We start from the raw sequence: 26,723 nt of genomic DNA on the forward strand, positions 1-26,723 counted from the left end.
AACATAGGCAGAACACTCTATGACATAAATCACAGCAAGATCCTTTTCGACCCACCTCCTAGAGAAATGGAAATAAAAACAAAAATAAACAAATGGGACCTAATGAAACTTCAAAGCTTTTGCGTAGCAAAGGAAACCATAAACAAGATGAAAAGACAACCCTCAGAATGGGAGAAAATATTTGCAAATGAAGCAACTGACAAAGGATTAATCTCCAAAATTTATAAGCAGCTCATGCAGCTCAATAATAAAAAAACAACCCAATCCAAAAATGGGCAGAAGACCTAAATAGACATTTCTCCAAAGGAGATATACAGACTGCCAACAAACACATGAAAGAATGCTCAACATCATTAATTATTAGAGAAATGCAAATCACAACTATAATGAGATATCATCTCCCACCAGTCAGAATGGCCATCATCAAAAAATCTAGAAACAATAAATGCTGGAGAGGGTGTGGAGAAAAGGGAACACTCTTGCACTGCTGGTGGGAATGTAAATTGATACAGCCACTGTGGAGAACAGTATGGAGGTTCCTTAAAAAACTACAAATAGAACTACCATATGACCCAGCAATCCCACTACTGGGCATAGACCCTGAGAAAACCATAATTCAAAAAGAGTCATGTACCAAAATGTTCATTGCAGCTCTATTTACAATAGCCCGGAGATGGAAACAACCTAAGTGTCCATGGACAGATGAATGGATAAAGAAGATGTGGCCCATATATACAATGGAATATTACTCAGCCGTAAAAAGAAATGAAATTGAGCTATTTGTAATGAGGTGGATAGACCTAGAGTCTGTCATACAGAGTGAAGTAAGTCAGAAAGAGAAAGACAAATACCGTATGCTAACACATATATATGGAATTTAAGAAAAAAAATGTCATGAAGAACCTAGGGGTAAGACAGGAATAAAGACACAGACCTACTAGAGAATGGACTTGAGGATATGGGGAGGGGGAAGGGTAAGCTGTGACAAAGCGAGAGAGTGGCATGGACATATATACACTACCAAACGTAAGGTAGATAGCTAGTGGGAAGCAGCCGCATAGCACCGGGAGATCAGCTCGGTGCTTTGTGACCACCTGGAGGGGTGGGATAGGGAGGATGGGAGGGAGGGAGACACAAGAGGGAAGAGATATGGGAACATATGTATATGTATAACTGATTCACTTTGTTATAAAGCAGAAACTAACACACCATTGTAAAGCAATTATACTCCAATAAAGATGTAATAAAAAAAACTTATTTCCAACAGCAACAAAAATAAAAATAAAATTGATACCCTAAAGTCCAAATCGTACACAAACTAAAATTTCAGAAGTGTTCTTATCACCAATTTTCCATCTTTCCATCAAATTCCCGTCACATTTAGCTGTTCTATAATAGTTGTTGAGGCCACTGAGACAGCTTCAACCAGCGTGCTGGTCCTTCCCAGCTGGCATCCCAAACCCTCGCTGACTCACACCAACTCCAGGGAATTGGGTTTGGGAACTGCAGCCCAGTTCCAGGACACTCCTCCCAAGTTCTGTCACCAACAGTTTAGCAGGAAATGGAGTAAGTTTTCCCCTTTATGAGAGTTTTTTAAATTTTCCTTTTTAGCTTTCCTTACCCTGAGACAAATCATGTTTCCTAATATGACTGCAATATGATCATAACCTGAACATGGCTTACTTGCCCATTGCTTTCTCTTCCTTTAAAGCACCTGCCCCAAACAATGTTGTTTTAACAATCCACATTTGGCTTCATTTCCAGTGTTCTTCCTCTCATGCAGTCCCTCTTTTTGTGTCTGGCCTTTGTATCATTCATTCCTGTTTATTCACTCCCTTCCACAAGTCCAATATCTCTTTCCTGGTTTTCCCTGACCTGCCATAAAAGCCCTGTCCAGCCGGGGGTCCTGATTGAGTGTTCAGGATCCCACCTCCTCCCTGCCCTTTTCCAGTGTATATCTGGGGAAGGAGAAGAACGACATTTCACTCCCAACTGAAAATAAAGACCTTTGCTTAAGTGTGTGTTTGTACAGGATGGTAGTGGGAGCTGGAGAAGCTCTACAAAATGGAAATATTTTCTTTAACTGGTTCTCAACCTTTTTTTCAATCCCAGTTGTGATGGCTAATATCACGTGTCAACTAGGTTAGGCCACGGAGTGCCCAGATGAAGTTGGTCAAACATCATTTTGGGTGTTTCTGGATGGGGTTAACATTTACATTGGTGGATCTGAGTAAATCAAATTACCCTCCATAATGTGAGTGGGCCTCCTTCAATGGGTTGATGGCTTGATTAGAAGAGAAAGACTGGCCCTCCTATGAGAAAGAGAATTCCACTGCCCACTGCCCAACTGCCTTTGGACTTCAGACTTCATCTAAAAAACTGGCTCTTTCTGGCTGACGGCTTTTGACCTGGAACCTCGGCTTTCTTTGGGCCTCCACAACATCAGGCCACCCTAGAGATTTTGAATTTACCAGCTTCTATAATCACATGAGCCAATTCCTTAAAATGAATCAGTGACTCAATCAATCAATCAATCAATCAATCTTTCTCTCTTTCTCTCTCTCCTATTGGTTCTGTTTTTCTGGAGAACCCTGAATATTGCCCCAAACCTTCTTTACTGGGTCAGGGGAAGTTTGTCATTTGTGTGGTAGAGAATTTCAATAAGGTGAGCACATACCTTTAGCAGAAGGTACCTGATTCTTGAGGGGAGTTATGTGTAGTTAGAGAAAAGCTTTTATTAATTTTATCTGCCCTATTATTCCCTTGAGAGTCACTGCAATGGAAGGTATTGCTTATAAAAACAGTACACATTAGGAACACGTGGGGTCCCCTGTTAACATGGAAACAATAGAATGTGCTCTGCATGTCACACATGGCTACTTAGACTCACACTGTGCGCATACACATCCCATGTCCTGGTCTTAATTCTCTAATAACTGACAATCACAGTCATGAATTTTTCTACCCAGTAACCTTAGCTGGCCTAAGATGATAATTCTGCTACACAGATAATGACATACATTAAGTTTAGAATATTAATACTTTACTGTGAAAGTTTCAGAGTAAGGGTTTTTTTGTTGTTGTTATTTAATATGTCTATAATGTTTAAGAGAACCATATACTAGATAATCTGATGGGCCTTGTGATTTCAATTTGAAATATCTAGGATTTTATATTACATGAGAATTCACAGAACTCTATTAGGTCAGTAAGTATTTAGATTCATTAGGGAATTCAATTTGTTGCATTTTAAGTTTGACTTATTAGATTGATAAGAGCTGCTTAAATACCTAAGAAGAAAATGCTTACTAGGATTGGAGGCTGCCCTTTCAGGTATATAAAATGCATGAGATAAAATCAAATACATAAAATTTATAAATCAGAGGCCAAAGTGTTAGAGACTTAATTAACAGAGTTTTGATATAGAAATAACTCTCAAGGAAAGTTTAATCTGTTCCTTGAGCTATATAAACATTAATCACAAAATAAAACTTGATCTTATTTTATATAAAAATATTGGACTTATAAACAGAAGGACAAAATGTTTACGTTGAACTTAAATTCTTAGGTAAGTCCAGGTTTTAACACTGATAAATTGGATACACTGAATGTTCATTTAAAACCCAACCCTGAATGGTCTTTTCCAGGCACAAGGCCTCTCTCAGACATTATATAATAACTCACACTGGTAGCCTGGGAGCCTTGAGCGGCACAGAAGCAGCAGGGTCTCTCACCTGCTGCAGAGATTATCTGGCTCTGCGTTAGTCCCCAAACTCTCACCTGCCCCTCATCGTCTTTGACTCTTGCTTACTTTCAAAGAGACTTCTAGCACTGTATAGTGAGGTAACAATGGGGAATAATCATTAGCTCAACTCATATCCTGGAACAAGATTTGATCTATGATCATCGCTAACACCTACGAAGCATTTACTACTGTATGCCAAGCATCTAACATGTGTTACCACATTTTTAACCCTCAAACAATCCTCAGGAAGATGTTGCTACTACCATTTTACAAGTGAGGAAACTAACGTAATGACCACATTTAGTACCAAGGCTCTATGTGCATAATTCACTACTAAATTTTATTTTGCAATAAGCCTTTTATAGTGAGAAAAGTACTTTCACCCTTTTCAGGAAAATAAGGGGTAGCCTTCTAAATAAATACAAAGAATCTTTTCAATAAGAAACAATATAAATTGCGTACTTGTCCTTCCATATGGTATCCAATTCAGTCTAGTTCCATGGATACCAAGAATTCTGTCCCAAAGAACTGGACCACTTACCTCTGAGAGTATTCTCTCTGTATATACAGTGTACACATATGGTGGCCACTCAAATTAGGAGGCCTTTTATAGCTTTCCAGTTTGGTTTACATTCTCCACTATAGCTTATTAATAGCTGCACTTGCTTTGATCATAATAATCAGGATCTATGATCACAATGATAAATGCTTTCATACTTACAGAGTATTAATTACCATAACCTCAAAAGAGTTCTCAACTTCGCATATAGGAAACTGAAGCAACTCGCCCAGTGCAATTGACAGAAGCGATGCCAAAAGCAGAACGAGATCCCTGGACTGCCCACACCAAAGGCGGTGACCACTCACTGTGCCTCACATGTAGGATGTTCCAGAGTTGTTATTAACATTCTTTGGAAACATAGTTCTTGGAAAAGCCTTTAAACTGTGACTGCTGAAAGGCCTTTTGCAACCACTGCCCAATTACAATATTTTTTCAAGTTTAGTCCACGAGTCAAATCCCTGTCTTCCTTCACACCTCCAAGGGTATTATGAAATTTCTTACACTCAGATCTTTGGGAACAGGTAAGAGCCATGCACAGACAGGAAAGAAATCACTAGCTTAACTGTTCAAAAACAGATTCCAGATTCTTTCACTCTTGCAAAACCATATGAAAAGACGGGGTAGATAAGTTACTAGGAAGTATTAAAAAATAGTGTGTCACAGGAGATGATGAATTTATTACATAAGGATGTTATCTGTACATTTGAACGAGCAACGTCTGAGGAATGAACTTCTAATTTAGCGGTACAACATAATTTTATATCATGTCAGTTCTACAGAATTTTACATTTCCTGTAAATACAGACTGTACGTCTGCTCCAAAATTTATTGCCTAGATGTTGCCTTGTAGGTGGTTCAAGTAAAAAATGAAATGAAGGAATACGTAGATAATTTAACTGAAACTGAAGACAGGCAAACTATAAGTAATTTAGACTGCATTTCAGACACGGTTCTTACTAACTGTACCTTGCATATAATAGTTTACTAAATATGTTGTTATTTGACTTTTTAAAAAATAAGAATTAGACATAAATCTATATTATGATCTATAGGATTCTTTACTGACAGGATTGATTTCAATTTTTTCTTATGCCGTAATGATTGTATTTTTCTTCCTGGCACTCAAGGACAAGGATAATCTCTATTCCCACAACCAGAGTTTTCTTATCAAATCTATCTATATATCTATATTTTTGAATTGCTCTCTGAGCAAAACTGAGAGGACCGATGCCTCCACATTTTGATTGACAGCAGCGTTTCACAAAAAATTTTAAGCATTTGCCAGTTTCTTTTGTGGCACTTCAGTTTCCTTGGAGATTTTTTTTTTTTTAACCCCACTGTGACCTTTCTATGCCTGACCTGCACCTAGTACTTCAGAGGTTAAAACACCTGTGGTGCAGTACACTGTATCAACCAAGAGGTGGCAATCTCTCAACACACTAAGTCTCCCCTCAAAATTTCTTCTACGTTTTAGATCAAGACTTTATCAATTCTTTATGTTCCGTTTGTTCACAATAAGTCTAATTATTTTAATAATTTACTTAACAGAAGTCTAATTATTTTAACAAGATAACCACAGACACTGGGATCCCTGGGTACTTTAGATTCCAGTGTTCAAATGTGTTTAATTTTCTTTCATTTGCAGGTCAATAGGTTTTTATTTCCATGAGACAATAGCACCCTACATATCTTGTAACCCATAGGTACATTTTTCCAGAAAATTTTGAGTTTATACTTTTAAGAGTAGCAATAAATAAAAACATTAAAAGTTCATTTTATCTGTGTGCTAGGCATCACCAACAGTTTAATTCACTGAGGATTACTGACTTGCTTTAATCCATTAATTCATCAAGTATGTATTGTTATCTATTACGGCCACCGTGTGCTCGACTCTGATAGAGAGTCTAAGTTGGCTAAGCTTACTGACTGGCTCTAAGGCCGTAGAGTTTCTCTCTAAGCACACAACGCATGAGGAAATTGAAAAAAAATCTCATCTTTAACTTTTCACTTTGTTACTTTTATATTCTAAGTGATACTATTTATCTAAGATGTGCTTTGAGATCTTGGGGAGATAGGGACTGGGGTAACACTAAAGTGGTTGATAGCACGGATGCCTAGATTTGAATCTGCCACTTCCTGGTATCTGACCACGGATGGTAATCTTGTGAGTCTCAGTTCCTCTCCCCCCAAAAGGAGGTAATTATATACTTACCTCATAGGATGGCTTGGAGAATTAAATATCTTAATTGATGGTAAGCCTCTTGAACGGTGCCTGGCATTGTGTTATACACATGTCAGCTACCATCATTTTTTTTACTCAGGTGGAGACCCAGAAAAACCAAGCTACATAAAACTCGTATTCAATAAACTCCAGATTTGAGGGTTCATGACTTCCTTCTAGCACGGCACTGAAAATTTCCAGAAAGATCAAACAATGACCACCCTTTCTCATTCAAAATATGGACACAGTGGTTTGTCTTTCCTGACTTGGTTTTTCGAATAGCTTTTTCTCTCAGAGGCTGACCATGATATCGTGATAAAGAACCCAAATTTGATGGTCCTCCCAAAGCAGTTCAGCCACTCCCCCCAAACCAAGGGAAAAAAAAACTTTTTTAAGAACAGGCAGGATTAGAGGGTATTGAGAGGGGCAGGAGAAGAAGAGGATGCTGGGGCAGGAATAAGAGAAACTCCAGGGCTTCCCTGGTGGCGCAGTGGTTGAGAGTCCGCCTGCCGATGCAGGGGACACAGGTTCGTGCCCCGCTCGGGGAAGATCCCACATGCCACAGAGCGGCTGGGCCCGTGAGCCATGGCCACTGAGCCTGCGCGTCCAGAGCCTGTGCTCTGCAACGGGAGAGGCCACAGCAGTGAGAGGCCCACGTACCACACACACACACACACACACACACACACACACACACACACACACACACACACACACACACACACACACACACACACACACACACACACACACACACACACACACACACACACACACACACACACACACAGAAACTCCAGAGGCTGAGGAGGGGGAGGATGTCAGGACACGACCACTTCAGCAAACTCACTGCCGGGCTGCCCTCAACCATCTGAAACCTCCTAATGCCTGATGTCTGGCCTCCCAGACTTTAGCTGAGGATTAAAATGGGAGACCCAAGCAGCTCCAGAAATGTACTGAATGGTACAACTAGGCAATTCTTCTCATGTAAAGTTACCCTGACACAATCCATCAGCCTCCACTCACTCACCCTGCATGTGGTACCAGTCTGCACCTGGTACCAATCTGCAAGTTGCCATCTAACTTCAGAGAACACTATTTCAGGAGCCACTCCTACCTCCTCCAACTACCAGTATTCTCAGATGCAGTTGCTGCCTTAGTGAGAATTAGTGCCCATAACCTATTGGACCAGAAGTGTGAAAGCCTGTTTGGGAGCCAAAGCTTTACTCTACACTGCACTTTAATGCTCAAAGCTGATGACAAGCACTGCGATTTATTACTTAAATTCCTCCAGCACTGTTTCCATCAGTAACTAATTGTTCCCCAAAGCAGTGCTGCATTCCTAGGGAAACTGGAAGGTTCAGTGCCTGACAGGCTGGAATTCATCCAGTGCTTTTATTAACAAATAGACAATATGGTCCTTTCTCAACTATCATGTATTCCTGAAGAGCAACATTTAAAAGGCTCAATGGCAGAATGAGCAAATCAGTTTTAAAGTTCACACATTCTCTGCTTCCTCTACGAAAAATTAATAACGGCATTAAAGTCGGTTTTAACAAAATCCGGCTGAATGCTGCTACGTGTCTCTAGAACCTTGCTAGTGTGGTCTGAAGACCAGCAGCAGCATTGCATTGGGACTTAAGAATGCAGAATCCTGCCCACCCACCTCCACCTAGAAACCAGAATCTTTTTTTTTTTTTTAATAACATCACCAGGTAATTAACATGCCCATTAATGTTTATGAAGCAGTGGTCTAGAAGAGAAAGTTTTATATGAGGACAATTATTTCTGCATTTGTCTATCCTTAATTTCTTAATTCATGTTCAGATGCTATTAGGTAAGTGTGTTTTTCATAAGAACCTTCGATTTCAGTTACATTTGAAAATGCATTTGATCTGACTCACCCGGCAGTAGTAGCATTAGGTGCTACAACCTTCTAACGCTTACTACGTGTCAAGCACTATGCTAAGTGTTCATGTATTAACTGATTCTTCCAACAACCCTGTGAGGCAGGTGATATTAGTTTCGTGTGAGGAAACTAAGGTACAGAGAGACAGAGGAACAAGGCTGTGTAGATAGAAAGTTGCCAAACCCGGATTCCCACCCAGGCAACCTGGCTTCAGAGTCCATGTGCTAACCCCTCTGCTCTGGGTCTCGTTGCTTGCTATACTCGGGCAGAAACGTGCTCAACGGGAGATGGCTTGGTGTAGATATGACCAGAACATCAGGCACCAATCAAGGAAATGCCAGCTAATCACAGGGCCTCTGGAAAAACTGCTTAACTTTGCCGTGGGCTTCTCACTGGATTCAGGGTAGAGTATCCCTAAGTCTAGCTCAAGGCCCATAATTTCAGGAGTATAAAAGAAATACTCCTTCTGGGATGTCTAACTACTTCCTAAACTCCAACAGAAACAGAATAGTGTTTTTCAATATGTGTTTCCTGGAACCCTGGGGTCCTTCACAGATGCCTCGAGAGCCTAACTAGTTGTTCTCCCTACCAGTAGCTCCAGCAGCTTTGATGTTAATGAATTTATATATATCGGAAGTTAAAATAATAATTCAGTTGACAAAAGACTACCTTTTTCTAAAAAAATAAAAGACTGAAAATCACTGATTTTTGAGGATTTGGCTGACTGTAGACTAGTGATTCTTTTTGGAAAATTTATCACCAGTACTGTGCATATATAAGCTAGAAAGAGCGCAGCAAAGATACTAAGCTTTTTTTCTTTTAATTTGGCACGTGGTACCACTATTTCCTCGTACCCCATACTTTCCTAAAAATATTATACAGTATATATTTGTTCACATGGATTTGTTTGAATTTACATTTAAAATTTTGTTTTGTAAAGCCTCAGTTAAAGATAATTGATGCAATATTCTAAAATTCATTTCTAACACCAAAATAACTTGAATATTCTTTTAAAAGCTTAGTCAATTAGATTTGATTTGCAAAGGCAACTAGCTCATCAGATTTTCATTCAGTAAATACTTAATATCACAGCATCAGGACAGGGACAGAATAAAATGAAAATACATGCAGAACCTTTCATAAAGAAGTTTCCAAAACCCAAATGTTGGGGTTGTGGACAGAATACGCACAACGCTCCTACAAATCAGCAAGAAAAAGACACAAAGTCCAACCAAAGAAATGAGCAAAGGATATAATTCACTGACAAAGGAATACAAATCATCTATAAACAAGGAAAAGATGCTCCACTTCCCTAGAAGTAGGGAGACGCATATAAGATACCCTTCTTACCCATATGATAACGATTTTAAAGACTGAGAATATCTAGTGGTAAAAGGGTATGAGGAAAAGGCATTTCAAACACTGTCAATGTGAGTGTAAATCTGTCCTGTATTTTTTGGAGAGTAACATAGTATAGTATTTTCATTTGTAGGAATTTTCTTATCAAGACACTTCCACAGCTATATGTAAGATACATATGTGAAGGTTCACTGCAGCATTGTTCATAATAGGAAAATCAAGACTGGGGAAGGGCGGGGGTTGGGGGAGACAGACAGCCCAAATGTCCAGCGCTGGAGGTGATTAAATAAACTATGGTACAGGCATACCTTGTTCTACTGTGCTTCGCTTTACTGTGTGTGTGTGTGTTTTTTTTTTAAACAAATTGAAGGCTTGTGGCCGCCTTGCATCACGCAAGTCTATTGCACCATATTTCCAACCACATTCGCTCACTGCCTGTCTGTGTCACATTTTGGAAATTCTCATAATATTTCAAACGTTACCACTATTACTATATTTGTTATGGTATTAGTGATCTTTGATGTTACTATTGTAATTGTTGTAGGGTGCCACAAACCCCACCTATATGAGACCGTAAACTTAACTGTTGAAACAAAGGATTTAGAATATTACATAAAACTAATTGAGAAAGCAGCAGCAGGGGTTGAGAGGACTGACTTGAATTCTGAAGGAAGCTCTACTCTAGGGAAAATGCTATTAAACAGCATTGCATACCACAGAGAAATCGTTTGTCAAGGCAGGATCAATTGAGGTGCAAACTTCACTGTTGGCTGTTTTAAGAAATTACCACAGTCACCCCCATCCCCAGCAATCACCTCCCTGATCAGTCAGCAGCTACCAACAGCGAGGCAAGACCCTCCACCAACAAAAAGATGACTTGCTGAAACCTCAGGTGATGGTTAGCATTTTTTAGCAATACAGTGTTTTTAACTGTCATGTATATTTTTTTAGACATAATGCTATTGCACACTTAACAGACATAAACACTGTACAGTGTAAATTTAACTTTTATATGCCCTGGGAAACCAAAAAATTTGGGTGACTTGCTTTATTGCAATATTCACTTTATTGTGGTGGTCTGGAACTGAACCCATAATATCTCCAAGGTATGCCTGTACATCCATAAAACAGAGTCTGTGCAGCCATTTAAAAGTTACCATCATACACACTAACAAACGTAGTAAGGCAGATAGCTAGTGGGAAGCAGCCGCATGGCACAGGGATATTGGCTCGGTGCTTTGTGACAGCCTGGAGGGGTGGGATAGGGAGGGTGGGAGGGAGGGAGACGCAAGAGGGAAGACATATGGGAACATATGTTTATGTATGACTGATTCACTTTGTTATAAAGCAGAAACTAACACACCATTGTAAAGCAATTATACCCCAATAAAGATGTTAAAAAAAAAAAAAAAGTTACCATCTTTCACCAGTTCTAAGATATCCTAGATTTCAAAATACATCCTGATATAACAGACACTAAAATGTGAAAAAATTGCTTGTGGCCATTAATAGATGCCATCAATTGTAAGATACCCCCAATTTCAGAGATGCTAACGCATAAATCAAAAAACGTGTGCCTCAGATCGATATGGATTTCAGCTTTAAATATTCTCTTAAATATAAATTTATAATAATATGGATTAAAAATATAACAATAATTAACATATAGAAAAAAGACTTGGATAATTAAAACCAACTGTTAAGAGTGAACATCTTCAGAGGTACAAGCTATTAGGTATAAAATAAGTTATAAGGATATATTGTACAACATGGGGAATATAGCCAATATTTCACAATAACTATAAATGGAGTATAATGTTTAAAAATTGTGAATAATTACATTGTACACCTGTAATGGTACATTACATGTACCATTGGTACATCAACACTGTACTTCAATTAAAAAAAAAGAGTGAACACCTTCAAGGAGCAGAGTTCAGCTGTGATGGGGTAGATGGCGGGGGACATAACCTCTTTGATTAATTCTTTAGAAGAATGATATATTTTTTAAAAAAATTAAACAATATAGCACAGGGAGATCAGCTCAGTGCTTTGTGACCGCCTGGAGGGTGGGAGGGAGGGAGACGCAAGAGGGAAGAGATATGGGAACATATGTGTATGTATAACTGATTCACTTTGTTATAAAGCAGAAACTAACACACCATTGTAAAGCAATTATACTCCAATAAAGATGTAAAAAAAAAAGTAAAACATACATATAAAACATGCAAAAAAAATTAAACAATAAAAACACTGCCTAAGTAGAAAGGTTTGAGGTATTCAAGCATCGTGAGAAGATGACTCAAGTCATATATTATAGTCACTTCCTTAAGATTTCACCTTCTTCTCCTTGTGGCAATTGCCTCTCAGGACAGAGGCTATAGTGACACTAATAATATACCCCACTCCTTGTGTTCCTGCCCTATCTACAACCTCCCAGTTCTCACAACAACCCAACAAGACAGATGCCTCCATTAATGAGCTGCATTGGGTGAGGTTCTTTTTCCCCAAGTCACGCAGCTGCTGTGGGCAGTTCTGAATTCCAGATCCAGATTTTCTGGCCCCAGAACCCAACCTCTTTCCATTTCTGGGCTACTATCATTACCATCTATATCTTTAACAGGTTGCTCTTCATCCTTTGCTGTTCCTTTTCCTTTTCTGGCATTTCAAATTACTTTCTTTTTTTGTGCTACATTGGTTTCAGTTACTTCCAAGCTAAAACGCTAATTTATTATTAAATATCTTGAAGATTACATTCTAATTAACTAAAAATTAATGCAGTTCCTCTTTTCAAGCAATTCTTCCCCTCTTGGCCATTCTGAGAATTTGTTCATTATAAACTCTTTCACTTTATATCCACACAGTATTTTTCCAGCTTTAACAAATCGATTCTATAGCCAAAGACAAAATGCTATACTGCACACTTTCAAGTGCTTTCCTTTAACAGGCAGTAAGTAGCTGCAGCGTCAAGAAGAGAAATAAGCAATCAGCGCACAACCCAACAGTCACCAAGTAGCCCAGCCTGGGAGCCAAGAGTCAGCACCTTCCAGCCCTCCTCCCACACGAGGAGAGGGGAGGAAACTGAGAGCTTAGCCAGTCCCATTTTTTTTTCCATTTGACCAAAGGTTTTAACCCCAGGTCTAAAACTTGAAAGTCAAGGAGATTTGTTCAAGTACATTTTACTTACTTTCTACTCTCTTCCTTTATGGTTCTAACCCTTCTGTGATCTCTCCCACAAAGAGGTTGACATAAAAACTTGGGCTTTGACCTAGACTGTCTATATTAATACTTTTTGCTCTAAGTAGAAACTGTTAGAAATGAGAAGGACTGTAGGGAAAAAAAAAAAAAAGAAGTATCAGGAAATATAAATTCTAAAGACCTATGCCACCAACTGCTAAGATGCATTATATTTCTTTGGGTTATTTAGCATTCTTTGGGGAAATGGAATGAGGGTTTCAAAAATTAATGACAAGGGCTTCCCTGGTGGCGCAGTGGTTGAGAGTCCGCCTGCCGATGCAGGGGACACGGGTTCGTGCCCCAGTCCGGGAAAATCCCACATGCCGCGGAGCGGCTGGGCCCGTGAGCCATGGCCGCCGAGCCTGCGCGTCCGGAGCCTGTGCTCCGCAACGGAAGAAGCCGCAGCAGTGAGAGGCCCAAGTACCGCAAAAAAAAAAAAAAAAAAAAAAAAAAAATTAATGACAAGGTCTGGATTGGAGGTAAACCAGGAGCCGGATGTTATGCAGTCCTGCTCTTCCACTCCCTAAACACGCACGCGCGCGCACACACACACCCCTCTGATGAAAGCAAGCTATCAGGAGTGCAGGTGAAGATATATAAGTAAAAGAGGATTGTCAGGCTCCAAAGGATACTTCCAAAGGCCTGCAATAGAAGGAACTAGGTAAGGGCTCACCTGAATCTTTCATGGGGCAGAGGGCGCACTGCATACCCCAGGCCTCTCCATACAAACAGCAGCACTCAGTATATGTTGTCTGCTTGCCAACAAGAGGCCGGCTACACACATACTCATCACTCAGATGTTCCCAGCACAGATCTTGGTAGACATCGGTTTCTTCAATTTGTTCTGAAAGGGAAGACATGGTTCCATGACAATTGCACTGTTATTCCTATTTCATAAACACTGTGGTAGAAGCCAGCGAGTCTCAAAGTTTCCATCCCTATTTCTAAGAGTGACTTCCAAGCAAAAGTCTGAGGCCAGTCTGGGTCTTTCCGTGGATCAAACCTCTGTCATCTCCAACTGGGTGTCACTCCAATCAGCTGAAATTCAACCTGCCCATCATGTTCCAATTAAATCCTTCCCTCTGTTGCTTCCATCATTACATAAAACCCTCCACTGTCTTGCCTGTACTTCATAATCCTGATGGGCTTCTTATTCTTCTGATCTTTGATGTTTCACATTTACTTGTCTGTCAAATCCTACCATTTCTTTCTACATAAAATTTTTGGGATTCATCCTTTTTCATCCATTTCATTTGCCGAAGCCCTGAACTAGTAACACTTCATCCTAGGGTCCTTAACGCGAACCTTTCTACTTTCCAATTGATTTCGACCAAAGCAGTCTCCTCAATTAAGCCACTGATCAGTCAGTGGCACATTACCTTCTCGGGGATGAACAGGGATTCCTACCGATGGACTTCAGAGCCCTCCACCAATCTGATGAATTCTGCCCTCTGCTCTGTCCAGCCTCACCTGTGTCCTCCAGTCCAGTCAAGCAAACCTAATTATTTTTCCCTCAACTTACATCTTCCTCAGTTGCCTTCAATGGTTCAATGTGATCAACCCTCAGACACCGAACAGCTCTGCCATCTGCTCAGCCACTCTGTATTCTGTTGTCCATTAAATCAGTATGTGCAAGGTGTTAAATCTCCTACATATTGATGATATGCATCTTATTCTTTCTCTCAGCATCTCATTTTAATTATTTCAAAATACCCAAGGAATCAATTTTTAAATTTTCCAACAGCTAACATTTCGGTCAAAAGGAAAACCTTATGACATTTATTTGGACACAGACTTGCATCTCATATCCAAACATACCATGTGATTCAGTTGGTCGGATACATCTTTTTTCCGAAGCATCCAGGACCATTGGGTGGGTACAGAAGCAGTTATAAGAGCCTTCTGTATTAACGCACTGGCCATCAATACAACTGTTGGGGTCTTGACACTCATCTATATCTTAAGAGAAAAAAAGTGAAAGAAAATCAGCAATCAGCTGCACCTCATACACTTAACCAAACTTAATACACTGCTAAATTTAGTCCAGATTCCAGGGGCTGCCACATTTTAATCAGCTATACGTCATCATCCAAAAGAGAACAGCTCCGACTATAAAAATGTTAAGTTGTATTGATTGGAAAAATAACATTGCTCTACAGCTGCTGACATTAAATAAGGAAAGAAAACATTTAAGAACAGGATACGCTTAGAAATTTAAGATAAAATGTCTCTTTATGACAGTTTTTAAATTATTTCCTTTTGCTATGTTTTTCTGCCTAGTGTATATGGTTTTCTGCTTAGGCATTAAAGTCTGGGTCAGTATTTAAAAATGACTTTCAGTGCATGGTATGAGTGATGAAACAGGAGGCTCCCCAGACCAAAAGAACACTTCAGTTATACCAGTGACCTGAATTATAATTCTACATTGAATATTAACTCTTTGAAATCTATTCAAATAGTAGTATGAAGAGTTTTTATTTTCTTAAATATTGCTCAAGAAAAAGATCCATAAAACATTTACAGATCTTTTCAACACATGATTTAGATTCAAAGAAATTGTTTTTATATGTAGCATTACTTATTTTTTCCATGTATTTGCATAGCACATCACACTATATCCTCTTAAAACTTACCAAAGCACTGCAATTTGATGGGATCATAGTATGTCCCCTGCTTACAGTAGCATTCATAACCAGGCTGAGTGTTCAAACAGAAGCCATTTTTGCAGATTTCTTGTCCAAAAAGTAGGCATTCATCTGCATCTATGTGGGAAAAATGGAGAAATATTTAGAAAGAGGAGTTATTTGGGGATTTTCAGTTAAATAGAAGAGTCTAATCAATATTGGGCAAGTTAGATATTGTAATATTTATATTACAAAGAGTCTTAAAAACACAGCAATATCAAATTCTTAAAGTTAGGACTAATTCACAGAGGTAGAAATATAATCAGGCTTCTCTGTTTAAGGAGCAATGCCCAAAACATTATCAGAGAAGGTATATTTGTAAATAGAGCTTCAGAGATGCTACCTCGTATCTGAGGAAATAGTCTACGGGTTCCATAATGGCACCAATAATATTCTCTGAAGAAAATAGCCTTTAAGACACGTGCCTTTCTATAAATGTACATTTTGGCCCATTAACTAGTTGAGATGAAGAAAACTCCCACGAAGAGTTTGATGCAACTTGATGGAAGTCTTCTTTCTTGATAATGAGCTAATGAAAGCACAGCTGCTAAGAATGCTGGCAGACCCATTCCCCCACAGAATTTACAGAGCTTATTGTCCACAAACCTCAGTTTACTCAATGGTAAACTGGAGATAAGAGGAACATTGACCTGATAGGATTGAAAGGATTCAATGAGAAAATCCATGCAGAGGACTCGGTATACTCTCAAAAAGTGTGATCTATTGCTTTTGTGCAAGTATTATTAGCATCATTTCTAACATTTTAAAGCTAATGTCATCTAGTCCTCATTTAAAAAACTGGAGACTTCATAGATAAATTGCTCAAAGTTACACAGCTGGAAAATGGCAAAACCAAGTCGACAATATATGACTGTTTGAATCTAATATTCTTTCAACCATTTACAGCACTGCTAAGATAGGGTGAAGAGGAATTTATTTTTATTTTAAAAAAGAGGATGACTTTATGGTAAAATCAGGGCTCCACTTCATAGCACAAAGTGAAATTTAACTACATCTCTGAAAGAACATAGTATATGATATTTGCGAATTTGAAAACCGTTAAACACATTTTGCCAACTAAGTCCTGTTATTTCACTGAATTAAATCATAGATGTACTTAAAAACACACATATGGAATTTCTTATCCAGCTGCTGAATTATACCATGTTAGTAAAACACTGGTTTGAAAAAATGGATAGACAATAAAAATGTTTTTAGTCTGTTTTCCAGCCACTTAACAGTTTTCAATATTAAACTGTAAAGAAAAAAAATCACTTTGTATATAAAAGGTCATAATATCTCTATCACTGAAATGTTAAAAGTTAGTAGTTAATGAGGAAGTACTCATATCTGTAGTTTAAATTTCACCAAAATTAAAAAGCTGCATTTATTTTAGAATTACAGGCTAATAGCATTAAATATATAAAACACACATCTACTTCTGCTTTCTTCCTTTCCATTCCTTATTATTAATCTGTGGCCATTAGTAAATGGTCCTAGCAAAGTAGGATGCTTTCTAAAAAGACAAGAATCTTTGCTTTGTTGATGACCATTAAAGGCCAACATGATGATGGTCAAATTTGTATTGGTCCTAACATATGATTTCTAATATAATTCTACAATGAAAGAATGAATTTATTAAGTACAAAATTTTTTGTTAAGTACTTTTACATATGTTATCTCATTTAATCCTCATGATAACCTTTGAAACATTATTCCTATCTCAGAAGTGGAAACTCAGAATCTTAAGTGAAGTCCCACTGTCATACAGCCTTAAGTGTTCTAACGCCCAAGCCACGGTTCTCCCTAGAGTCCATTGAAACCGTCTTCCAATGGTAGGATTCAAGGCTTTGTAATTAGTTTCCATGGCCGAAAAGAATTCTTCTTCTGCCTAACCCAAGCCACGCGTTTACCTGGATGTCAAATATGCACACACATTGCAAATTAGTTTCTCCTTGATTCTGACCTTTATAGTTCTCGCCATCAACGTCGTAAGAGGATTCTCCAGTGGGGACAAAACCTTTCCCTCTAGGACACATTTCCGTGAATTCAGCTGATTTCAGGAGAGATAAGGGGGAAAAAAAGTTGAAAAAAAAAACCAAAAACCAATATCTTCCACGAGTATGTTTTAAATTCAGTTTTGCTTTCTCAGACTCAGAGACTTTAAGGCAAATCTTGCCATCTAAATTCAGACAAATAAATTCAGCACAATCTCAAAAATTACAGACTAGGTGCAAATAAACCTAATGACTTCATAAGTATAATTTACAAAAAACCTTGCTAGTTCACCCATATATTATTTACACATGTTTCAGCTATGGGTACGATGGTGTGTTATGACCACTACATTACTGTGGTCTCTAGTATTTTCAAATTTCAATAAGAATCCAAAATCCTAGCTTAAATATGCAAGCTCCAGTTAGGAATAATGCTGTGTCATTGTTACCAAAAATGATGAGTTTTACCTTACAAATGGAATAAAACTGAATTATCTTTCTGCCAAAATATTATATGGAATATCACTATAACAGCATATTCTGTGAGAAACAGAAGTTTAAGAATTCATACTGAAGTGGGATAAGGGTATGGGTCCAGCCCTGAATGAAACCCACTCTAAGGTAATCTCACTTCAATTAGACAATGGCAGGTACCAGTAGATGTTACCATTTCAAGGCTTCAATAACCCAAATGAGAACATTCCAAGGCCCATGAACACCACACAACAAATACCAGTATGAACACAGCACTTAGCTAATTCTTACCAGTCCCCAAGACCGGGCAGGGGAAAATCTCACAGTTGTCTCCCCACCCAGCACCAGAGGTACAGCAGCATTCTTGTTTGGTGACATTGGGGGCCAGCACGTTGTCACAAAGACTGGCGTCGTTTAGATTATAGTAGCACTCTTTCTTTTCTTCTTTGGGTTGATCTACTTCTAAGTCTAAAAAGAGCAGAGAAAGTAAAAAAGAGTGTTGACAGGATACATCAGATCCACCTGTATCACAACGGAATTGAAAACACAGTGGTAAAAAAGAGTGGACGTGCCAATGCACTTCATTTACAGAAAGCTGCTTTCCACTTTATGTTGGATTTTTCCACTTCAAGATAAAAATGCACGTGAATCCTGAATTTTGGTGGATTTCTAACCCACCCCAAGAGTGTAAGTCTGTCAAAATCATTTCCCTTTACCTTAACCGATTACTTAATTCTTGTAAATTTGGCTGTGAGTACAGTTTCCATATCTGTTTTCTTGCCAAACACAGGGTCATTCTTTACTGAGCTAGAACACCTACGTAAATCAATGAAAGTATTCCCCAACACTGGACCAGAGATATGGGGCCACACATAATATTTAACCCTTAGATGGTTATAGAGATAACCATGCCCCCCCAAATTTTCTAAACAGTACAAAGCAGAAGGAGACAAATAGAAAAACACTGCGGTAACCTGAGTCTATTAAAAGAAACGCTTTCATTACTAGAAATCTACTTACAGTGCTGCAAATACATGATTCTGAATGAAATAATAAGAGCCAGCTAATCCTCGGGGTAGAATTTCAAGGCTGGGTTCTAGTCCCAGCTCAAGTGTGTCCTAAAGAATACATTGATATATTTCAACAGAGTCTGTTTAACCCTCTGTGATAAAAGTCAAGGTGATATGATAGAATACAAATGATAAGAACAACTCCACCTACTTTCAGTTAATACTAAAAATGATATAATTCCATCAGATTTGAAGTCTACAAACAAGTTTGTGCTTTTCAAAAATGATAAAAAAAAAACTCTTCCCTACTAAATGCTATAGAGTTCAAATTACTGCCTATGATCCAGTTAGAATTTCTTATTTTAATTTTATGCTATGTCAGATAAACTGACTACTGCCGTCACAATTACTTAGATTAATACTAATGAAATATTTTCATTAGAACTGCTATCTACAGATTCTTAACCCAAAGAAACTATAGAGACAAGGGGATAACACTTGCCAGTAAGGATAAGACTTTAATCTCAATACCTACCTTTTAACAAAAAGTTGGCAGATCATTATACTATGAGGAAAGTTTAATGATTTATTTTCATAATAGTTTCCTATATATTTACTTTGGCAGGGTCAAACTGACCGCGGAAACATGATTAATATGTCATATAACAAAGGCATTCTTAAAATGTAAGTTCATAAAATTCTATCAGAAGAGCTACTGCCCTTTGTTTCCCCTTATGGCAGTAAAAGCAAGCAAAGCTTCGACGTACATATTACTCCCAGAATGCAGAATATCAATGAGAGTGTAAAGGAGACCTCTCACCCTTGATTCTGGCTAATTCTCAGATTATTCTACCTTTGACAATTCAGCTTGGACTCTAACTTAGTCTTAATAGCTGATGACGAATTCAAACCTAGAATAAGTGTCCAGGAAAAAACTGAAATGAGGATTCCTATGCAGTTTATGAAGTGGTTTTAAATCATTTCCTTGTGTGTGAAATTGGATAAAACCTGCCACATCCCTCGTCTCAACTAGCTTTTCAAGTGTGCAGGGGACAGACATGTGCTTTGCCTGCTTTCATAGAATGCATCACCATCACCAGTTCATTCCCTTCAGGAGGGACTCCAAGCTCTTACACAGGGTATTATTGAGGAAAATTAAGGGTAGGTATTTTAAATTAATATGAAATCAATCATGAACGCTGTAAAAAATTGTATAAACTTTCTCCCAATATGTGTGAATAAACTGACAGACTATTACTATGGACAATTCCACTCATTCAGTTTGCCTAAAACACAGTTATTAACGAATGCACTTAGAAATATAAATCAAGTCAGCAACACAACTAGAGTTTTGCCAATCAGGTTTACAGTCTATGTTAAAAGAGTGCTCAATAATTGTTTTTCTCTTTGTACAAAGTTGTAGATATGTCACAGTTTTTATTACAATATGGAAACACTGTACAGTAACACTTCAATGAAGGCTGCTATATTCATAGGTAATTAGAGACCACAGGCTTCTGAGTCAAAAACTTCATATACATTTAAACACTATTTCTACCATGTTTTTTTATACTCACAGAAATAAAATAGTTTTTTCTTTTTTCTTTGGAAGGAAACTCAAAGGTGACTGCATAGGGAAATAATCAATACCACTGTATTATTCAGGTTTTACATTGGTTATTACAAGTTTTGCTCTTATTTTCTTTCCAAGCAGTTTGAAGCTTCAGTGTTTACACAGCTGAAATTGAGGGTTAGTCAGGCCCTCATCCGTGTTTGGAAAGAGATGCAAATTCCTTTCAAAAAAACTGGTCCACAAAGGTCATTCTATGAAAAGCTACAATTTCCTTATCTTCTTAACCTTTAAATAAGTAACCGCCTAGAGCATTTTTCCACAGGGGGAACACTCCGATCAGTAAAGACATGTAATGTGATTTCTTTAAAAAATCTCTATGAGCTTGTCACTGTCGTTAGGGGAGAAATTTTTCTATCACAAAATAACTTTAAAAGATCAAATCAAAAGTTATAGAAGGTGCCAAGCTCAGAAAAGAATGAATTCTATTTTTCGGAAAGATTTTATTAATAAGGTTAGCCATACTTCATATCTCATGCCATAGACTTCTAGGAAATATATTACTTCACCTCCAGTATTTTCAGATTTGATTTTTCAATATGTATTAAGGGGCTTCCCTGGTGGCGGAGTGGTTGAGAGTCCACCTGCCGATCAGGGGACACGGGTTCGTGCCCCAGTCCGGGAAGATCCCACATGCCACAAAGCGGCTGGGCCCATGAGCCATGGCCGCTGAGCCTGCGCGTCCGGAGCCTGTGCTCCGCAACGGGAGAGGCCACAACAGTGAGAGGCCCGCACCGTAAAAAAAAAAAAAAATGTATTAAGAGGTTAGCTTAACATCTGTGTATAAAAAGCAATGTGTATATTTTAATCCCAGGGTTATGTATGGCTGGTGATAAGAAATGAGTTTTTGGACCTCTCATGTGTGTGCCTTTTTTGAAGAAACTTTCACAGATGCCTTTTCATGTGATACACAAAGTAACTCCATGAGCTAGACGGCACAGGTTATAGAGCATCCTCACTTTTTGGAGGAGAACATTTAGGTTGGGTCCAATGTCCAGTGCCTAATGCTTTCCCTAAACCTCTTCTATGGGGCTCAGCTTCTTAACATTTCAGCGAGCATGAGTTTGTTTTGCTTTGCCTTTGCCCAGGGGGCAGCAGATAATCCTGCTGATGTAGAGTTCAGTGACAAAGCAGCATGCAGCGTGACCTCTTCCCTTGCTCTGAATATTTAAAGACAGTGTTTGAGCAGTAGGTACCACTGGTGAACTGCCCTTTCTAGAAGCTCTTCTCTCTTGCGTCGTCAGAAAGAAGAGGATGTGGGTGTGCACTTACAGGATTATTTCCTGCTTTAGTCTTTCCCTAAATATGTCTAATCTTAGGTTTGCTGTTGGAGTGGGGAGATCTGGAACATTTCTTTGGTTAGAGTGGACACAAACATTCTAAATGGCCCTTGCCTTTGCTTTCACTTTCCATTTGCAATATTTTCTGAAGGCCTTCAGATGCCAATCCCCTCCATATCCTTCTGAGACAGGATGACGACAGGGACCCAAGAGTCACATCACAAATACGTGTGAGTAAACAATGCCCCCAAATGAAACACCTGCCCTAGTCCTGAAAAAGATATCAATTTATAAAAGTCTGTGTCTGTAATAATGTTCAGCAAATGACTTTGAATAGGATTACTCAGTAAGCTTTATTCTCTTTATTTTAAAAATCACCACAGGCACTAATGTTTTAGTATATGTGCTGCCGAAGCGAGCACAGCACTAATGTTTTATACCAACTCATAATTTTATGAGAAAAAGCATTCCAGTGTAATAATCCAAAGGGAGTAAAAGAGAACTTGGAAATTCATTTTTTTCCCCTAGTTTTCTCATTCAAAGACTTGGAAGATGAGAAGTGTGTATGTGTTTTAAAGAAAGCCATTAGTGAGTTTCAGAAAATAAGCACTGACAATAGGAATGGACTGAACATGAAGGGATGCAAATAAAAAGGAAGATCGTAGAAAGGTGGTAACTTCAGATAGTAAAAGACGTGGAAGAAGTCAAAATAAAGTTTAGAAAGTGAAGTACAAGAGCAAAAATACTTTCAAAGCAGTGCCTGTCCTTAAAGAGGTCAATCAGGTGGTCAGGTATGACAGTGTAAGGAAAGCAAGCTGGGTGTGTAAGCCACACTGTAAAGGGTCAGGGGGCAAGGCAATCCTGGAAGGCTGCCTGGACGAGCTGACATTTTGAGTCAAGTTCTTGAAAAATAAACTTAAAAAAAATTGGCTAGAAAGTAAGGTGTGACAGAGGTGAGGAGGAATAAAAAGTACAACTCTCCTTAGGTCTGTGTGGGTAGAGCGGGCAAGGGGAGAAGTGGTCTGTGGAAGGAGTCACAGAACTGATTTTGAGAACAAGAGAACAGGGCAGGGATGCATTAACATGTGAACAAGTGATAGGTGTGTTTGTGACTTAGGTGCTGAGGCAGAGGACAATGCCAGTCTATTGGAAGAGAGTCGCCTCAGCCTTGCCAGGTGGAATGGAGGATATTTTTGGTTTTGCTTTTTCTGGTGAAGAAGTTAGAAGACACTGGGAGGAGGGAGCCTGGGATAGGAACAGGCTGGGGAGACGGTGAGAAGTGAAAGTCTCAATGATGGAAATATTATTAGAAACCGGAGAAGTCAGAAGAAAAGCGGGCAGATCTCGGTGGAAGAAGAGACTCCTGAAGGCAGAATAAAGCAGCTCAGAGAAAGAAAACCAGGAGACGCACACTGGGACGAGGTGCAACAGGCAGCACAGTCGGAAAGGAGATGACGTCACAGCAGCATGAGAGCTGTCACAACACCCGCACACGTGCATGGCGAGGCCCTGTGAGGACGACCTCAAGAATAAAGCCACATCTGCAGCGACATGTAAAATGTCTGGAAACGTTTAAAAGGAACTGTACAAACCATTCATCTCCAGGCCTTATTGGTAGTGAATTCTAGGATACAAAGTGCGTTTCTAATGCAACAGTGTGGTGTCTCTTGTATTAAGAGGATAAAATGGTTTGTGTACGTGGTTTACTTAACTGATATGTCAGTTCATTCAAATATCAACACCTCTTTATTAAAAACTCATTTTAGATACTATACACAGCAAGCATAAAACTTCATGAAAATAAAAGCACCGTTTGGTAGTAAACTCTTCTCACTCTTGTTTTTGAAGGTGGGAAGAAACCTGACTTTTTTTTTTTTCTTAAATAACAAATGAGCATATCTTCCTCAGCCTTAGCTGAGGAGTAAGACCTCAGGAGTTTTATGGCATTTTACAATGTCTGCATTCTAAATACTGTGGTTTCACTGTCTTTAATTTTTTTCCTACCAAAGGTCTTTTTTTTCCAATCAGAAATTATTTTTAAAAAATTCTTCCAAAGTTAATTTATTTTACAGGTTACCTAAACACATTAAAAAAAAAACACCCCACTGTGCCAAATATAATGGTTGAGTGATATTATATGTGGTTTCATGCCTTTAAAAAATATGTACATACACAAAACCTGTAGTGGACCTCTCCAGGAACAGAGAACAAGCACGCTGTTTAGGTTCAATTGTCAGAACCACGAGGATGATTTGCACAGTTTCCCCTGATACCAGGGACCTGCTCTTTTTAAATTTTTTTCCTCTACTTGTAATTTAACCAAAGCACATAGGGGTACTGTCCCCTCTACCTAGAAGTGTGAATAGATCGATTAAGTGTGGTCCATGATACCTTTTTTTTTTTTTTTGTGGTACGCGGGCCTCTCACTGTTGTGGCCTCTCCCGTTGCGGAGCACAGGCTCCGGATGCACAGGCTCAGCGGCCATGGCTCACGGGCCCAGCCGCTCCATGGCATGTGGGATCTTCCCGGACCGGGGCACGAACCCGCGTCCCCTGCATCGGCAGGCGGACTCTCAACCACTGCGCCACCAGGGAAGCCCCCATGATACCTTTGATAAAATGAATAATTCTTACTCTGCAGAATGAGCTGGGAATGAGATGATGGGATACAGAAGGAACACATTCTCGAATGCGGAGAAGCCTATTACTCAGTAGGCTACAGTGTCTGCTGTAGGTCAGGCACGATGCCTAGCAGTGAGCTGGGTGACAGACAATACAAAGAGGAATGAATGACTGAGGATAAAGGGTCCTGTTACCCTGCTGATGGATTTGGACTTCATGCTGGAGGCAGGAATAAGCAGCTGAAAGGGGTTTAAAACCAGATGTGTGTTTCAAAAATGTGAATCGGCAGCAATGTGGAACAGGAACTGATGGGAGAGGCAGGGAGAGAAGTCAGAAGGCAAGTGCCACAGTCCAGGGAAGATAGGCTGAAGGACTGGCCCAGGGCAGTGGTAGCAGAGGAGCAGAGAGATTTGAAGGATACTGTTGAGGTAGAGATAGCAGAATGTTATGATGGCTTGGATGGATGGAGAGAAAAATAAAGTATGACTTCAGGATCTATAGTATGGCTGTTTGGCAATTAATGAGCGTACACAGGGAGAGTAACAGGTTGGAGAGGGATGGTAATTAATTTGCTTTTGGATAATTTTAGGCAGAGATGCTTCCAAGACACCCTGGGAGGAAGGTCCAGTAACAGGCAGCTGGAAATAGGAGTGTGGCACTCAAGAGAGAGGTGGAGAGGCATAGATATTCACTTGGTCATCCACACCAAGTAAGTAATACTCCAGGTAAGTTGACTTGGAGAAGAGGATAAAATATCCCAGGAGAAGAATACAGAGTAAAGAGAGGGCTAACCATGCAACTCTCTGGGACGTTATTATTTAAGGAATGGCGAAAGAAAGAGTCAAGAATGAGACAAAAAAAAAAACCAGAGCAAGAGGTAGGAGGATACAGGGAAGAGTAATGTCCTGAAATCAAGAAAAGGGAAAGGGGGAGGGAAGATGAGAAACTACTGTCACAAGAGGAAAGAGTTTCACCCGGATGAAGGGTCTGAGGGCTCGATCTCAGTGCGTTGAGGATCAACTGGGAGACAGTTCAGTGGAGGTAGGGATGCTCCTTCAAAGAATCTGGAGGTCAGCATGGTCACAGAGATTATCCCTGGATGGTAACACAGCAGGGGATTTTCTTTTTTGATATATTTTTGTATTTGCCAATTTTCTAAGAATACGCATTGTTTCAATAACGAGAACAAAACAAAGAAATAAAGTGAAAAGGAAGCCAATTTTTAGAAGAATGTGCTGTCATGGGATCCTCAGCCTTGAGAAGTAGAATTAAGGGGAAAGACCTTGGAGTCGGGTTCCTGGGCCAATTCTGCCAGTCGTTAGCAATATGGCCCTACGTATAACATTTAGAACTTCTCTCTGGGCCTCAGCTTCCTCACCTGGAAATAAAGTTGCTGGGCTGGAAAAACACTAGGGTGTTTTCTAGATGTAGAATTCTAGGACTTAGCTTGCGATGTGAGAATAAGGTCTCAAATATATTAGAGAAAACTGATATTGAAGGAAACCCTATCATGAATTGTGTGAAGAACCATTATTGTATAATACAAATAATCTTTAATTTCTGATCTTGCTTATTTATAGATTTTACTTTCTGATCTTGTTTATTTATAGATCTTTAATTTCTGATCTTGTTTATTTGCTTGTCTTAAAGTGAAGAACAATTATTACACAATGCAAATAATCAGCCTGATTTACATGTTGTATAATTTCTGATCTTGTTTACTTTGTTTTCTTAAAGGCACACCTGCATTAATTATAATATATATCTTTGTGTTCCTTTCATTATACCTTCTGTTTTAAAAATAAAATTCAGTTCCCACCACCACAGAGGCTCCCCTCTGTGCACCAGTCAAGACAGAGAACAGCATTTTGTGTGTAAGGCCTGAAGGCTGCAGTTGCCAACACTAAATATTTACTGCTACCCTTAGCGTGCCCAAGGACATACAATTTTTATTGAGTAATTATCACAGGCACTGAGGAAATAAAAGCATCAGG

General features: G+C 39.0%; 1 protein-coding gene across 13 annotated transcripts in view; it reads right to left on the reverse strand.

Annotated features, from left to right (window-relative positions):
• Nucleotides 1–26,723, reverse strand: part of LTBP1 (latent transforming growth factor beta binding protein 1) — a 424,584-nt gene that overhangs the window by 18,144 nt on the left and 379,717 nt on the right. For all 13 annotated transcript variants that reach the window (XM_030857973.3, XM_030857970.3, XM_030857967.3 and 10 more), the window contains 5 exons: nucleotides 18,480–18,656; nucleotides 17,684–17,770; nucleotides 15,667–15,795; nucleotides 14,852–14,992; nucleotides 13,707–13,877 (listed from right to left, as the gene is read on the reverse strand). In XM_030857973.3, coding sequence (XP_030713833.1) covers nucleotides 13,707–13,877; nucleotides 14,852–14,992; nucleotides 15,667–15,795; nucleotides 17,684–17,770; nucleotides 18,480–18,656 — 705 coding nt within the window. The remainder of the gene's footprint in view (nucleotides 1–13,706; nucleotides 13,878–14,851; nucleotides 14,993–15,666; nucleotides 15,796–17,683; nucleotides 17,771–18,479; nucleotides 18,657–26,723) is intronic.

Source organism: Globicephala melas, chromosome 12, assembly GCF_963455315.2.
Source record: "Globicephala melas chromosome 12, mGloMel1.2, whole genome shotgun sequence".
NCBI lineage: Eukaryota > Metazoa > Chordata > Mammalia > Artiodactyla > Delphinidae > Globicephala > Globicephala melas.